This window comes from Erythrolamprus reginae, chromosome 4, assembly GCF_031021105.1.
Source record: "Erythrolamprus reginae isolate rEryReg1 chromosome 4, rEryReg1.hap1, whole genome shotgun sequence".
Taxonomy (NCBI): Eukaryota; Metazoa; Chordata; class Lepidosauria; order Squamata; family Dipsadidae; genus Erythrolamprus; species Erythrolamprus reginae.
In genome coordinates, this window is record NC_091953.1 from 85,875,042 (window position 1) to 85,891,900 (window position 16,859).

The 16,859-nt window shown below is 46.0% G+C and overlaps 1 protein-coding gene across 7 annotated transcripts in view; it reads left to right on the forward strand.

The window, feature by feature from the left end:
* Positions 1-16,859, forward strand: part of MID1 (midline 1) — a 351,173-nt gene that overhangs the window by 319,578 nt on the left and 14,736 nt on the right. For all 7 annotated transcript variants that reach the window (XM_070750817.1, XM_070750815.1, XM_070750813.1 and 4 more), the window contains 3 exons: positions 1,851-1,999; positions 7,944-8,071; positions 8,851-8,994. In XM_070750817.1, the coding sequence (XP_070606918.1) occupies positions 1,851-1,999; positions 7,944-8,071; positions 8,851-8,994 (421 nt within the window). The remainder of the gene's footprint in view (positions 1-1,850; positions 2,000-7,943; positions 8,072-8,850; positions 8,995-16,859) is intronic.

The following is a 16,859-nucleotide window of genomic DNA, read 5'->3' on the forward strand; positions in this document are numbered from 1 at the left end:
ATTTTTCCCATAGGAATCAATGTAAAAGCAAATAATGTGTGCAATTGGGGAAACCACAGGGAGGGTGGAGGCCCTATTTCCTCCCAGGAGATTCCTATAGAGGCCCCATGGAGTCTTCTCCCTGCCTTTTCCGGCCCTGTTTCCTCCCAGGATATTCCTAGAGATGCCCCACAGAGGCTTCTCCACGCCTTTTCCGGCCCTGTTTCTTCCCAGGAGATTCCCGGAGAGGCCCCATGGAGGCTTCTCCCTGTCTTTTCCGGTTACAGTTTCAGAGGCTCGAGTTTGTAAGTGGAAAATGGTTCTTGAGAAGAGGCAAAAAAATCTTGAACGCCTGGTTCTTATCTAGAAAAGTTTGTAAGTAGAGGCATTTGTAGGTAGAAGTACCCCTGTACTTTAATTCACATCAGATAACGTTAACAGCAGAAGGAACTCTGAATGACTTATAACAAATAATACTGAACAATAACTGCCAGTGCAGTTGACGTCTCCATTCCACTGTCCACTACAGCTCAACCAATCACATGCTTCTATTTAACCTTGTTCCTAAAATGGCCCCCCTGGCAGCTTCCCAGTATAATACACAAATCTACATGATTCAAAAAATAGATCTTGTTTTTCTTTGCAGTATAGGATATTTGATTTGAAAATAAATAGAGGTACAGTAGTTCTTGATTTATAATCCTTTCTTTAGCGACAATTCAAAGTTTAAAATGATTTACAACCAGTCTTCACCTTAAAACCATTGCAGCATCCCCATGGCCATATGATCCAAATTCAGACTTGCATTTGAATGTACTGTATCTAGGATGGTTGTAGAACTTTGGAGGCAAATGATTGCCATTTGCAACTTTCCCAGCTTGCTTCCAACAAGTGAAGTCAATAGATTCAATGTCAAGAAAATCTGTTAAATCAGATTCACTTAACAACCACACAATTGACTTAACTGCAGTGATTCATTTAACAGTTATAACAAAAAGATCATAAAAGTGAGAATGGCTCATTTATCAACTGCCTTGCTTATCACTGCAAATCCTGGTCTCAATTTCTGTTGTAAGTATAAGAATAGCTGCACTGGATTAGACACAGGGTTTGTTTAATATGCCATTCTATTCCCAGAGTCTCAATGGAAATCTTCCAAGCAGGATACAAAAAGGTTATTTTTATTGATCAGAGAATTGTAGTCTTGAATGTTATGAAATGTAGATTCTTGTCAAGTTGCTAAAGAAAGAGAATGCTAGAAAAGATTGAGGTGGCCTTTAGGTTCTGTTACTGTTCCATTTCAGATGTAACTCAATACTGCCTCAGTAGGTAAATCTGAAACATAGGTGCAGTGAAAATAATTAATTCAATTGGATTTACTGTTAAATAAATATGTTTAGCATTGCAGTGCAAATATTATTAAAAGTGAATTGGAATTAAAATGTCCTATTTGTATAATTGATTATGCAGTACTGTACCCACTTTTGTTAATATACCACAATAACCTGGGGGGGGGGGGGATACTCCAGGAAAAGATGTTTCCCAAGGATAAAGATTTATTTTATTGTCAAATTATTCCTTTTGTTCTGAGACAAAAATTAAAGCACCTTGGCAATCACAGTAGAGCCTAATGGCAATTGAGATTTCTTATTATATAAAAGAAAGAGAGGAAATGAGTTGTGGTTATTTAGGATTACCCCACATTGGTAATAATAAATACTTTCTTAGAACTTAGGCTCCTATTGAAATAGAGGAGGAAAGCAGTTGAGCTGCTTCCTTTGGTACTCAATTTGAGTATGATCTTGAGCTATGGTCAAACATTAAAGCCCATTTTGTGTCCACAGAAGTAACAATTTTCTTTTTTGCTCCAGGTTGGGAGACTGAGAAAACTGGCCCAGCAGATAGCTAATTGCAAGCAGTGCATTGAACGCTCCACCTCTCTCATCTCACAAGCTGAGCAATCTTTGAAGGAGAATGATCATGCACGCTTCTTGCAGTCGGCTAAAAATATAACTGAAAGGTAATGCCATAAGCTGAAGAGTCTTGAGAATTAGATAACCTTGCTAATTAACCATTTTCTTTATCATAATGACAATCAGATGTTTCAAGGAGAAATCAAATCTTTGTGATGTTCAAAAAACCAGACATTTAAAGAAGTATATATGCAGGTATAAAACATCAGTATATCCAACAACTGGTATACAAAGGCAAAATGTCAAAGATTAAGAAACATCATTCAAGAAACATTAGAAAAATGCTAGAATACTTCCATATAATTGCATACTATGGCAGTAGTTTGACTCAACAGTTACGGCCCTGGACTTGTCAGCTGGAAAGCCATCCATCCAGGTTTCTGACCCAAGCTTCATGCAATGTGGTGAACTCCCATCCTCACCCTAACTCCTGGCAACCTAGCAGGTCAAAAGCATGCAAGTGCAAGTAGATAAATAGGTACCACTTCAATGGAAGGGTAACAATACTCGGTGTCATCACACTGGCCACATGACTACAGAAATGTCTGTGGACAGTGCCAGCTCAATGGTCTTGAAACAGGAATACCACCCCCTATAGTTGGCAATAACTAGTGGAGTAAAATCCATAGGGACTCATTTACTTTTCCTTGCATTCTTCCACATTTTTATCCTATTTAAACTCTTGTGTTTATCTATTTGACCGTTTGTCCCCTCAAACAGTAGCCTAGGCAGTATATACAATGATTTTTTAATCGAAACCTGCTATCCTAAAAAATCCAGGGCTCATTAGTCCTGTGAAATTGAAATTTCCAATGTTCAGGACAGTTTTATTTGCAAAATTGTGGCAGTTGCAACATTCCTGAAATCATGTGATCATGATTTCTGACACTCCCTGCCAGCTGCCCACAAGCCCAGCCAATAGGAAAGCCAGTAGAAAGTTGGAAATCATGTAACAAAGTAGTGACTCATTATTGAAGTTACTTCAAATAACTAACTGAAATTCAATCTGTTACGTCTCCGCCCACACAAGGAAGTGCCTAGAGATGAGCCTGATTGGGAGAGCACGGCTACCTCCTATTGGCTATGACCAGCGGGGCGTGTCAGCCGGGAGCGGGAAGTTTTAGGTTAATCTGATTGGTCCTTACCTCAGTATGCTGCCGATATATAATGGTTTGTTTGTTGTTGTATTCATGCCGGTTTCTACTTGTGTTAAATAAAGAGTTGATTCCGACTGACTGGTGCCTGACTTTTCACTGGCGACGAGGATTCTCCATGCGATTTCTGTAAGAATAGACATTTAATTAACCTTCTCGGTGGCAACACAACTTAATTTTCCGCCCTTTAACCCTCAGGGGGAAATTTGGGACTCTTACGTGGCCCGTTTTGACTGTTTCCTCATTTCAAATGGGTACACAGAGATTTCGGGGGACTGCAAACGCTCCTATTTCTTAGGCTTCTGTGGCACTGAAATGTTCGAGACTGCCCGTGCCTTGTTTGCTCCGACCTCCATACATGATGTCCCATGGCAAACATTTCTTTCAACACTTCAGGATCACTATGCAACAGCGCCCTCCCGTTGTGCCCGACGCTATAAGTTCTACCTTAGGAGCCAGCTGGAGGGTGAATCCATCAATGACTTCGTGGCAGCTCTCTGCCACGCAGCATTATATTGTGAATTTGACAACCTGGAGGACTACTTGCTTGACAGGCTCGTGTTTGGTATCAGAGACGGCTGTCTCAAACATCGCCTATTGGCTATCAAGGATCTGACATTTAAAGCCGCATTGTCAGAGGCTAGAGCGTTTGAACTTTCTACACAATCCCTGGCAGCCATGGAGGGCTCTGTAAATGCTACTTCGGTGGTTTTGGGCGATGGTGTTTCACAGATTCCTCGGGAGGTTGACAGGGCTCTGGAGTCAGAGGAGGAGGTTTGCCGTCTGGCAAGCAGCCGGAGCCGGGACCCTGCCGCAGACCATCAGAAACCGCCGCCGTCTCCGTGCAGGGGATTTTCGCTTGAGCTGCCCATTCAGAGAGGCCTTTTGCCGGAGGTGTGGGGACCATGGCCACATTGCCTGTGTTTGCCGCCTGCGCCGACAGCCTCCTGCGGCGTCTTATGGCCAAAGGGATTCGAGTTTCTTCACAAACCTAGGAGGTAATAAAGAAGCAACTTTCCGTCGTAATGAGTGCAATGTTATTCGTGTAAGTCCCTCTGGAACACCTACGTATGTCCGAGAAACATCCTCAGCATCGGATAAGATTTCGGTGGTGGTCCACCTGGGTCAGGCTTCGTGTGCAATGCAGGTGGACACAGGTTCGGCTCATTCCCTGGTGTCCTGGTCTACGGCAAAGCGTTGTTTTCCTCAACTGTCACAAAGCGGTCTGTCTCCATGCAGCCTCAACCTGCAGGATTACCAAGGGAAAAGCATACCAGTCATCGGAGAAGGACGCTTTGCTGTTCGTTTTAAAAACTTTGTGGGACATTTGCCTTTGATTGTGGTTAACGGGCCCTTTTCAAACTTACTGGGGTTGGACTGGTTGAACTCGTTGGTCCTGGCAGTAACGGGTTAATACTGTACGGGAGGACTCGACATTTACGAGCCTGGCTAGGGAATTTCCTGCGGTGTTTGACGGCAGGTTGGGTTGTTACACAGGTTCTCCGATATCATTTAGTCTTGACCCTCAGGTGCCTGCATTCCGGTTAAAAGCCCGCCGAGTTCCCCTAGCCCTCTGTCCAAGGGTGGATGCTGAGTTAGACCGGTTGATTGCTCAAGGGGTATTAGAACCAACTGATCAGTCCCCTTGGGAAACTCCTATTGTAACGGCGGTAAAGACGGATGGAGAAATTCGGTTATGCAGGGATTACAAATGCACGATCAACAAAGTGTTGGCCCACCATTCCTATCCCCTTCCGGTGGTGCAACACCTCCTCCACTCATTGGGACAGGGGAGCATTTTTGCCAAACTAGATCTCTCTCAGGCCTACCAACAGCTTCCGGTAGACCCTGCCACGGCTGATGCCCAGGCTATTGTCACGCATCGGGGGGTATTTAAGTGCCGTAGGTTACAGTTTGGGGTATCCATAGCCCCAGGAATCTTTCAAGGATTCATGGAAAAGTTGCTGTCGAGGGAACCGTGCCCTACTTCGACGACGTGTTAGTCTCGGCAACTTCAGAAATGGAGTTATTGGCGAGGGTTAGATTGGTCTTATCTAAATTCCAAGACAGGGGTCTTAAGTTGAAGTTACATAAGTGTGTGTTCGGGGTTCCCCGGGTAGAATTCTTGGGGTTCACTGTCGATGCCAATGGTATTCACCCAACCCCCGAGAAGACGCGAGCCATTAGGGAGGCTCCGGTCCCAAGGTCAAAAGGGGAGCTTCAAACATTCTTGGGGTTGTTGAATTTCTATGCTGTATTCATCCCCCATAATGCATCGGTGGCAGAGCCGTTGCATCGCCTGTTGGACAACAAGACAAAGTGGAATTGGGGACCAAGAGAGGCGGGCGCTTTTACGGTCATGAAGGAAATACTCACCTCTAGTACCGTATTGACACAATATTCCCCGACATTACCCTTAGTACTCACTTGCGATGCTTCACTGTTCGGGGTGGGAGCGGTGCTTAGCCACCGGCTCCCAAATGGCTCGGAGGCTCCGTTTTTTTCTAGAACTCTGGTAAGGCTGAGCGTAATTTCGGTCAAATAGACAAAGAAGCTTTGGCTCTTATTGCGGGAGTACGAAGGTTTCATGATTACCTGTATGGAAGAAGTTTTGAATTGGTCACTGACCATCAACCCCTTCTGGGACTCCTGGCAGGAAATCGCCAGAGCCCAGTAGTTCTCTCTCCCCGCATGTCGAGGTGGATTATCTTCCTGGCCAATTATTCCTACCGTTTGGTGTATCGGCCGGGCAAGCACATAGCCCATGCAGATGCGTTGAGTAGGTGCCCCTTTCCAGATGTTCTGGAGGACCCCGCTCCGGCTTCGTCGGTTTTGGCCCTTACTGAGGGGCCAATAGTCTTGGCCGCTTCTGAAGTTGTGAAAGCAACGGGTCGGGATCCAATTATGTCCATAGTGCGCCAGTGGATCCTCCGGGGTTTGCCCAAGACTGCGCAGGCTCAGGAATTTGCCCCATTCGGCCTCTACCGATCTGAATTCTCGGTGGACAAGGGCTGCCTGTTACGGGGTCCCAGGGTTGTTATTCCGCCCCCCTTCCGACGAAGAGTCCTAGCTATTCTCCACAACAGGCACCCAGGTATTGTCAGGATAAAAGGCCTGGCCCGGGACTATGTATGGTGGCCGTGCATTGACAAAGACATAGAAGGTTGTGTGGCAGCCTGCCTCAGGTGCCAGGAAAATCGGCCATCCCCTCCGCGCTCCCAACCTCTGGTCTGGGAGCCCCCTGCAGGTCCTTGGGCACGTATCCACATCGATTTGGCGGGCCCTTTTTTAGGTCAAACATTTTTAATTGTGGTGGACGCCCATTCCCACTGGTTAGAAGTAGTACACCTATGGTCTACGCAGTCTCAAGCAATCATAGATGCTTTGATGGCTTTGTTCGCCACCCATGGATATCCGGACCTTGTGGTTTCTGACAACGATCCGCAATTCACGTCAGTCCTTTTTGAAACGTACTTAGCGGGAGGGGGTATCCGGCATGCCCTGACTTCTCCTTGGCACCTGGCAAGCGGAACGCATGGTCCGTTCAGTTAAAGATTCCTTTAAAAAATTGCCACCAGGGTCTTGGCATAAGAATCTGGTGGAGTTGCTCCTGGCCCAGCACTCTACACCGTGTGTGGCCACCCAGAAAACCCCGGCCGACTTACTGATGGGTCGGAAACTTAGGATTGTGTTAGACAGATTGCACCCGTGGTTTGAATCTGCCTCCCCTTGGCCAGAACCTCCTGATAGGAATATAGGTATGGGAGCCCAGGTGTTTGCACGAGCGTACGATGGGGGTCCAAACTGGGTGCCAGCAACCATCAATAGAGTTTTAGTCCCTCGTTCTTTTGAAGTGAAGTTGCCGGACAGGTGAGTATGGCACTGGCACTTAGATCAAGTCAGGCTTCAGAGAGCGGAGTCTCTTGTGGAAGACAGCAGCTTGGCCCCTCCAACGGATGCTATCAGGGACAGGGAGACCCAGGAGGAGTCTCTCCCTGTGAATTCAGATAAAGCCGACAATACTTACCTACAGTCACTGGGGAGGAGCAGGTGCTGGAAAGCCCCGGACTGTTAGAAGAGTTCTCGATGGAGAGGGCCGAGGGAGGAAGTAATAGCCCATGATGCTCAGGTAGAATTAGCCGGAAGCCTGCCTACTTGAAAGACTATGTATGTTCAAATGTAAGGGAAAGGAGTGTTACGTCTCTGCCCACACAAGGAAGTGCTTGCAGACGAGCCTGATTGGGAGAGCACGGCTACCTCCTATTGGTTATGACCAGTGCGGCGTGTCAGCCGGGAGCGGGAAGTTTTAGGTTAATCTGATTGGTCCTTACCTCAGTATGCTGCCAATATATAAGGGTTTGTTTGTTGTTGTATTCATGCCGGTTTCTACTTGTGTTAAATAAAGAGTTGATTCCGACTGACTGGTGCCTGACTTTTCACAATCAGTTGTAATAAAGTTCAGTCTTGAGATTTTAGATGAAAATTATTTTCCTTGGGAGCATTTGAAGCTTTTTAACATAGCTCATTTCATGAATGGCAAATTAGAAAAAGATATTGAAAATGTAGAACATGTAAGTATATCAGTCACTTTTAGGAGAAATTATGGTATAGTAACATTGGTCATGGATTTCATAATTTCCAGCAGCTACAAACTAGCAGGCAGTACCTCGGGGTCTTAGGTAGGTAGCTTTCTACATTCTAGTTGACATGTTGCTGATCAGATATATGAAAATTACATTAAATACATGTTAACTTATTTTAAATGTATTTGCCTTATGTATCCTCACCATGTAAATTAATTTTTAGAACTAAACCCACTTGTTTTTTTTTTTTGTAGGGTTGCCATGGCAACTGCATCTTCCCAGGTTTTAATTCCTGAAATTAATCTTAATGACACTTTTGATACCTTTGCACTGGATTTTACCAGAGAAAAGAAACTGCTTGAATGCCTTGATTATCTAACTGGTAAGAATCAAAATATATGTAGGATCACGAGTACTGATTTTAACTTAGAGAATAAAACATATGATATCATTCCTTGGATTTAAAAAGTGGTTATTGTGATTTAGAGGAAAAATAGTATTTTAATGAATGATGTTGCAATACTTTTACTGTGTTTTGAAAATATGTAGATGGGATACAACTACACAATCCTTCCAGTTTCAACATTTGTATATAATAATTTCAGTTTAGCTCTACTCATACAACAAAGCAATGCTTAGATAATGTTCTGATTTAATAGGATTTATAAGGATCAATCAGTGACTGCAACATATTCTACAGTCTATTTTGACCTCATGAGAAAATAGTTTTGAAATCTGGGATCTCACTAACATTAACTAACATCATTGCAGTATTTTCTCACAGTCCAAAATAAGTTTGTGTTTTATTATACAAGCTGAAGACATTCTAACATGAGTATTCTTCTCAAACTGTTACCACATCAGAATACCGTAGGTAATAAAAGTAATACCAGTCTTGGGATGGGATCTAAAGAAGATACAGAAGCAGGATTTAAGAGGTTCAATGACATGGCCAGCAAGATTTATTCTGCATGGAAATTCCATACTATAAACAATTGTTTCTCTGCATTGATAAATTATTATAAATGATCTTCTTGGTAATATTCTTTCATAAGTTCATGCAACAATATCCAAAATGTTTTTTTCTTGTTTTCATATTTTTGTGATAACTGGGTAAATTAATGTCTGAGAACTGAAACAACTCATTTAAATCTTTTTCAGCTCCAAATCCACCAACAATTCGAGAAGAGCTTTGCACAGCTTCTTACGACACAATCACAGTTCACTGGACTTCAGATGATGAATTCAGTGTGGTCTCCTATGAGCTGCAGTATACCATCTTCACTGGACAAGCTAATTTAGTTAGTAAGTACAAAGCATATCCAGTTTAATTTTGACTTCCACAAAATCATTTTCCAACAAATAAACAAATGAGCAAAGTGAAGATAGGGAAATGTATTTTACATTCTCATTTAGAATCTAAGGCTATAAAAATAAAGCATTGAATTTAAGCAACAAAACGTTCTATATAAGAGATTTATGAGAAGTTTTCAGAATTTTCACAAAAAATGATTTAAATAGAAGCACAACTCATAGGCTAAATGTATAATAGCAATAGCAGTTAAACTTATATATTGTATATCATTTCACAGTGCTTTTACAGCCTTCTCTAAGCATATTTTCCCCAACAATCTGGGTCCTCATTTTACCAATCTTGGAAGGACAGGAGGCTGCATCAATCTTGAGCCTGGTGAGATTTGATCTGCCAAATTGCAGGCAGCCCACAGTCAGTAGACATAGCCTCCAATACTGCATTCTAACCATTGTGCCATTGCAACTCAGCATGGCCCCCAATGCTTTAACAAGACAAAATTATAATTAAACAGCCTTTAACAGTATAATTGATAAGCACTTTTATTATAATAGTTATTTTTCAAGGGACATGGCATGAGTTGATTACAATTATGTGGGGGTTGTGCACATGCGTAGGGGGCATTGCATTATGGGTGTGGTTTTGGCACCTGAGCCAAAAAAGGTTCCCCATCACTAACCTAGAAAGTTACACTTTCCATATTCTAAACTGTTTAATGTTTTTACCACCATGTTCTTTAGTTGTGAGAGCATGTTAACTTAATTTTGAAGATTAAAAAATTTATTTTTTATTTTGATCTTTACTCGTCTGGATTAATATATCATATGATAACCGCAAGGGTGCACAGAAGCAGTTCTGAGGCAAGATAGTTTGAGAAAACAAACATTTAATTATTTGTATTATTAAATAAAAGAGCCAACTTTCAGCTCTGAAATTCTATCACTGCCCCTCACCAAGACCTTCCCCCTCTTGTCCTTGTGGAATCTCTTGACTGCCCCCTCTCTTCCTCCAGGAGTTCATTTCGCCAGCTGGGCTTCCTGAAGAACATGGTGCTGCCCACATGTTGGCTGTCATTTGGGGGTATTTTTGCCCCAGCTTCTTTTTCAGGAGAAAGGAGGAGAAGCACTGTTCATGAAGGGGGACAACCAGAGCCTGGCTATTCCTAAAGGGCTTCCCCTCCCTCTTTGGGCTGTATCCCCAGCTGGCTGAAGGGGTTGTTGCTTATGGCTGTGGGTTAACCAGTGGAGCAATTAACCAGTGGAATAGATTGCCTCCAGAGGCTGAGGATAAATGATTTTTACTTGCCCTGGTTTAATTTAGGTTAAGCATCAATTTTTAACCTAACTTTCAAGATATGGTCTGCTATATTTCAAATCAGTATATTTCAGAATATAAAACAAACACATTATTTACTGATGGAAAAGGATTGTATTGTCACCTCATATTCTTGTTGAATGGTTTGATAATAAAGACTAGTGATTAATTTTATGTTAAACAATGATGAAACATGTTTCCTAACACTAAACATTGAAAATTGAATGTTTCCCGAATCTTCTAGATAACACTTAAGCTATATCATCTATATGAAAATATCAAATGAAAGTGGGCAAAAACAGGAAAACACAAGTTGATGATACAGTTCTTGGAAAGGCTATTTTGTAGCAAGCCTGGATGTAAAGTTGAGAGTCTTAAATAGTGATTAGAGCAAGACAACAAAGTGAAAAGGCTGTGAAAGAATTCAACTTTCTTAGATTAATCACTAGCAGGCAGAAGGACCGTTGGACTTACCTGAACGGCCTTCTCGATGCACTGCGAGGAGAGTCCAATGTGGGTTATTCTTCAGCCTCATTGGCAGGGACTGAGTTAAAAATTAACATATTTATTATGTCCTGCCCCTTAGCTGCCCCATTAGGTCAGTCAATAAAAACAAAGGAATAGTGTGAAAAAACCTTCAACTTTATTAACAATAAGTAAATAGTAACAAGAAAAGAAACTGGAAATGTGACCCTGGGCCAAAGAAGCCAGGAGGGTTTGGACTCTCCTCGCAGTGCATCGAGAAGGCCGTTCAGGTAAGTCCAACGGTCCTTCTCCACTGCACTGCTACGGAGAGTCCAATGTGGGATATACCCAAGCAGAACAATTAGGGCGGGATAGGCTGGACCAGGGGCGCTGGATTGCATACCCTCTGCAGCACTCTTTGGCCGAAGGCTGCTTCTGCGGAAGCATAGGCATCTAATCGGTATTGTCTTATGAATGTTGTAGGGGCAGACCAAGTTGCCGCCCGGCAAATGTCTTCAATTGGAGCCTGCGTGTTCCAAGCTGCGCTAGTGGCTGCACTCTTGGTGGAATGAGCGGTCACTCCGGTTGGTAAAGGAGTAGAGCTGGCCTTATAAGCCTCCATGATGCAGTAGCGAATCCATCTGCTGATTGACTTCCCTGTCACCTTGGTGCCCATAGACGATGGGGCGAAAGAGACGAATAGTGACTCAGTTTTTCTAAAGGATTTTGTACGGTGAATGTACTTTTCTAAGGCTCTACGGACATCCACTTTGTGCCATTGTAGCTCTAACGGATGTGATCCATGAGTACAAAAATCAGGGAGCACAATGTCCTGAGAGCGATGGAAGTTGGAGTTGATCTTTGGCATAAAACAAGGATCTAGTCTCAGAGTTACCCTGTCAGGGTGGAAGATACAAAGGTCTGGTCTGACAGATAGAGCTGCCAGCTCTGAGACCCTGTGTGCTGAAGTAATCGCCACCAAGAAGGAGACTTTGGCAGACAGTATTTGTAGTGGTACTTCCTTCAAAAAATCCCTTATCCATGGATGATGTGAAATCGAGGATGAGGGATCTGGTTTGAGGACAGTGGCTACGGCTGCCACTTGTCTGCGCAATGTATTTGGGGCGAGGCCCTCATCAAGGCCCTTCTGCAAAAAGGCTAGGAGATGTTCCGCCCCAGACGCCTGATGGACCCAGAGGGCTTTCAGACGGCGCTTGGGGTTATTCCAGATGCACTCGTCCACAGTTCGGCGGAGTGTCTTGCGGTGGCCTGGAACAAGGCTGCAGCGGAGGCTCTTGACCGGATTGCGCCTTTGCGACCTCTCCGCGGCGCTAGACCCCGTAGAGGTCCATGGTTCAACGAGGAGCTCCGGGAGTTGAAACGCCAGAAGAGACGTCTAGAGAAGCGATGGAGGAAGAGTAAGTCTGAATCTGATCGAACACTTGTAAGAGCTTTTATTAAGACTTACAAAGTGGCGCTCAAGGCGGCAAGATGCACGTATCATGCCGCCCTGATTGCATCAGCGGAATCCCGCCCGGCCGCTCTGTTTAGGGTGACCCGCTCCCTTCTTAATCAGAGGGGAGTTGGGGAGCCCTTACAGAGTAGTGCCGAGGACTTTAACACGTTTTTCACTGACAAAATCGCTCAGATCCGGGTGGGCCTCGACTCCAATTGGCTTCGGCCAGCAGGGAGGTTTCGGCCAGCAGGGAGGTGACACGGAGCTGGGTCCAGGAGATTGTCAATGCTTCCTTGGGGAGGGGATCCTTTCCATCATCCTATAAAGAGGTGCTTGTGCGCCCCCTCCTCAAGAAGCCTTCCCTGGACCTAGCCGTACTTAATAACTACCGTCCAGTCTCCAACCTTCCCTTTATGGGCAAGGTTGTCGAGAAGGTGGTGGCACTCCAGCTCCAGCGATCCTTGGAAGAAGCCGATTATCTAGGTCCCCAGCAGTCGGGTTTCAGGCCCGGTTACAGCACGGAAACTGCTTGGTCGCGTTGATGGATGATCTCTGGCGGGCCTGGGACAGGGGTTTATCCTCTGTCCTGGTGCTTCTTGACCTCTCAGCGGCTTTCGATACCATCGACCATGGTGTCCTTCTGCACCGGCTGGAGGGGTTGGGGGTGGGAGGCACTGTTCTTCAGTGGTTCTCCTCCTACCTCTCCGGTCGGTCGCAGTCGGTGTTAGTGGGGGGTCAGAGGTCGACTCCGAGGTCTCTCCCTTGTGGGGTGCCTCAGGGGTCAGTCCTCTCCCCCCTGCTATTTAATATCTACATGAAACCGCTGAGTGAGATCATCCAAGGGCATGGGGTGAGGTATCATCAGTACGCTGATGATACCCAGCTTTACATCTCCACCCCATGTCCAGTCAACGAAGCAGTGGAAGTGATGTGCCGGTGTCTGGAGGCTGTTGGGGCCTGGATGGGTGTCAACAGACTCAAACTCAACCCAGATAAGACGGAGTGGCTGTGGGTTTTGCCTCCCAAGGATAATCCCTTCTGTCCTTCCATTACCCTGGGGGGGGGAACTATTGACCCCCTCAGAGAGGGTCCGCAACTTGGGCGTCCTCCTCGATCCACAGCTCACATTAGAGAACCATCTTTCAGCTGTGGCGAGGGGGGCGTTTGCCCAGGTTCGCCTGGTGCACCAGTTGCGGCCCTATCTGGACCGGGACTCACTACTCACAGTCACTCATGCCCTCATCACCTCGAGGTTCGACTACTGTAATGCTCTCTACATGGGGCTACCTTTGAAAAGTGTTCGGAAACTTCAGATCGTGCAGAATGCAGCTGCGAGAGCAGTCATGGGCCTACCTAGGTATGCCCATGTTTCACCAACACTCCGCAGTCTGCATTGGTTGCCGATCAACTTCCGGTCACAATTCAAAGTGTTGGTTATGACCTTTAAAGCCCTTCATGGCACTGGACCAGAATATCTCCGAGACCGCCTGCTGCCGCACGAATCCCAGCGACTGATTAGGTCCCACAGAGTGGGCCTTCTCCGGGTCCCGTCAACTAAACAATGTCGGTTGGCGGGCCCCAGGGGAAGAGCCTTCTCTGTGGCGGCCGCGGCCCTCTGGAACCAACTCCCCCCGGAGATTAGAACTGCCCCTACTCTCCTTGCCTTTCGTAAGCTCCTTAAGACCCACCTGTATCGTCAGGCATGGGGGAACTGAGACATCTCCCCGGGGCATATACAATTTATGAATGGTATGTGTGTGTATGTATGTGTGTTTAGAAAATGGGGTCTTTTAAATGTTTTTAGTAGAATTCAGATTTGTTGTAAATTGTTTTTTCACTTTGTTGTGAGCCGCCCCTAGTCTGCGGAGAGGGGCGGCATACAAATCTAAATAAACAAACAAACAAACATGAATCACGGAAGATGTCTGAGGATGTATCCCTTGCGTTTTGCAAAAACTGCAGTAAGCAGCCCAGGTGGCCTGATAAATACGCGTTGTTGATGGCCGGCGAGCTGCTTGGATAGTATGTATGACCCTGTCAGGTAGATGGTCCTTCCTCATATAGTCCCCCTCAATCGCCACACGGCAAGTCTCCACCACTGAGGATCCGGGTGAACTATCAACCCCTGGTTGAGTGAAACCCGGTGTTGCGGGAGGATCCATGGTGGGGAAATTGACAGATCCATGAGGTCCGCAAACCATGGGCGCCTGGGCCAATATGGTGCTACTAGTAGAATTTTTGCTTGTTCCATTATGACCTTGATGACGACTCTGGGAATCAGGCAGATCGGTGGGAAAGCATATAGTAGACCTCTCGGCCATGGGAAAAGGAGGGCATTGACCTGTTCCGCCCCTCGTGATGGAAATCGGGAGAAAAATCTCGGAACCTGGTTGTTGCAGTGAGTCGCGAACAGGTCCACGACAGGCTTCCCGTAGCGGTGCGCAATTTCCTGAAACATCTTTGAGTTCAGGCACCATTCCCCTGGGTCGAGAGTCTTGCGACTCAGCCAGTCCGCCTGAATATTCTATATTCCCGAGATGTGTTCTGCACGGATTGAGGCTAAGTGCAGTTCCGCCCAAGAAAGGAGGGCCTGGGCTTCTTGCATCAGAGGGCCTGATCTTGTGCCGCCCTGATGGTTCACATGTGCGCGAGTTGCCACATTGTCTGTCATGATTAAGACATGTTGTCCCTCGATTAGGTCCGCAAAACTGAGGACCGCCTTGAACACTCCCCGCAGTTCCAGAAGGTTGATATTTAAAGCCCTGAGGTCCTCCTGTGACCAGAGTCCTTGAGCTACCTGAGAGCTGGAATGAGCTCCCCAGCCCGATAGGCTGGCGTCGGTAGTGATGGTCACTTCTCGGTGGTATAAAAAGGGGGATCCCTTGGTTAAAGCACGAGAGGTCCACCAAGGTAGGGAGCGGTGGACGGCTTTGGTGATTGATATTTGTCGCTAGGACTGACTGGCCCATGCTCTCTGCAAGGGGAGCAGAAACTACTGTAGTGGGCGGGCGTGAAGTCGAGCCCATGGTACAATGCCTATGCAGGAGATGAACAGTCCTAGCAGTTGTGATAGGAATGCTATGCTCACCCTGTTGTGATGTTGTAGGTAGGTTACTGTAGTTCTGATCTTCTCCTGCCTTTCTGATGAAAGGAAAACTGCATTCTGTTGTGTCTATCATGGTACCCAGATGACGCAGGTATTGAGTCGGTTCCAGGTGACTCTTGTTGTAATTGACTGTGAAGCCGCGGAGCTCCAAAGACTTGATGGTAACCCTTAGGTCTCTCCGGGCTTGCTGTGGACTTCTGGACAGGATGATGATGTCGTCCAGATAAGCGAGAAGATGTAGCGATTGCGTCCAGAGGTCGGCCGTCAATACATCGAGGAGTTTGGTGAATACTCTCGGGGCTGATGACAACCCGAAGGGCATAGCTCTGTACTGAAAGTGTTGATCTTCGCAGCAGAAGCGGAGGAAGCGGCGATGTTGTGGGTGGACTGGAACGTGTAGGTACACCTCTTTGAGATCGATGGACGTCATCCAGTCCTGTTGTCGAATGGATGCCAGGATGGTGCAAAGGGAGTGCATCTTGAATCTCTGATAACGGACGTATACGTTCAGCTGTCGCAGATTCAAGATTAGACGGCTCCCGCCGGAGGACTTTGGGACCACAAAGACGATGGAGTAGAATCCCCATCCTCGTTGTGTCGCTGGTACTGGCTCTATTGCCCCCGTATGTAGTAAGTGGTTGATCTCCTGAAGCAGAAGGAGTCGTTTTTGGTGACTGATTAGAGTTGGGCATTGTATGAACCTGTTTGGCGGGGTCTGAAGGAAGTTGATCCGCAGTCCATGTGCCACAGTGTCCAATGCCCAGGCGTCTGTGGATATAGTCTCCCAAGATTCGATGAAGGACTACAAACGACCACCGATGGGAATCTCTTCCAGGGAGTCACTTCTGTCTATGATATCCCCCTCTACCGGTCCCCCTAAAAGGCCTTCGGGATTGTTGGAACGGTCTGGTTCTGTCTCCATATCCGGTCCTGTCAGATCTATATGAAGATTGGTTGTAGGCCCCCTGCCCATAGGTCCTGGTGACCGGGGGCCCGGTCGGTGGAGGGTCTGAACGAAAGGGCTGCCTTCTAAAGTAAGGAGTCCCACGTCTGTCCTGCCTTCTGGTGGACCGTGGTAATATTTTCTTTTTATCCTTATCCTCTATTAGCACTTTATCCAAGGATTCACCGAAAAGATTTTGACCTTGGTATGGTGCTGTGGCCAGGCGCCACTTCGATTTGGTATCTGCTTGCCAGGATCTTAGCCACAGTAAGCGCCAGGATGAAATATTTGTAGCCAGAGCTCTAGAAGAAAATCTGGCTGCTGTTAAGGTAGCGTCCGCTGAAAATTCGGCAGTTGCAGTAAGTTTGTTAATGTCTTGACGTAGTTGGGTATCATCGGGCCGAGCCCTGGTAAAATGTCCTGTAGCCACAGGATTGACGCTCTATTAAAAAAGGAAGCAGCTGTAGCTGCCCTTAAGGACCACGCTGATAGGTGGTGAAGCTTCCTGATTAAGATCTCCACCTTCCTTTCATCGGGTTTTAAACCGTCTGCCATGTCTGATGGGACTAAGGCG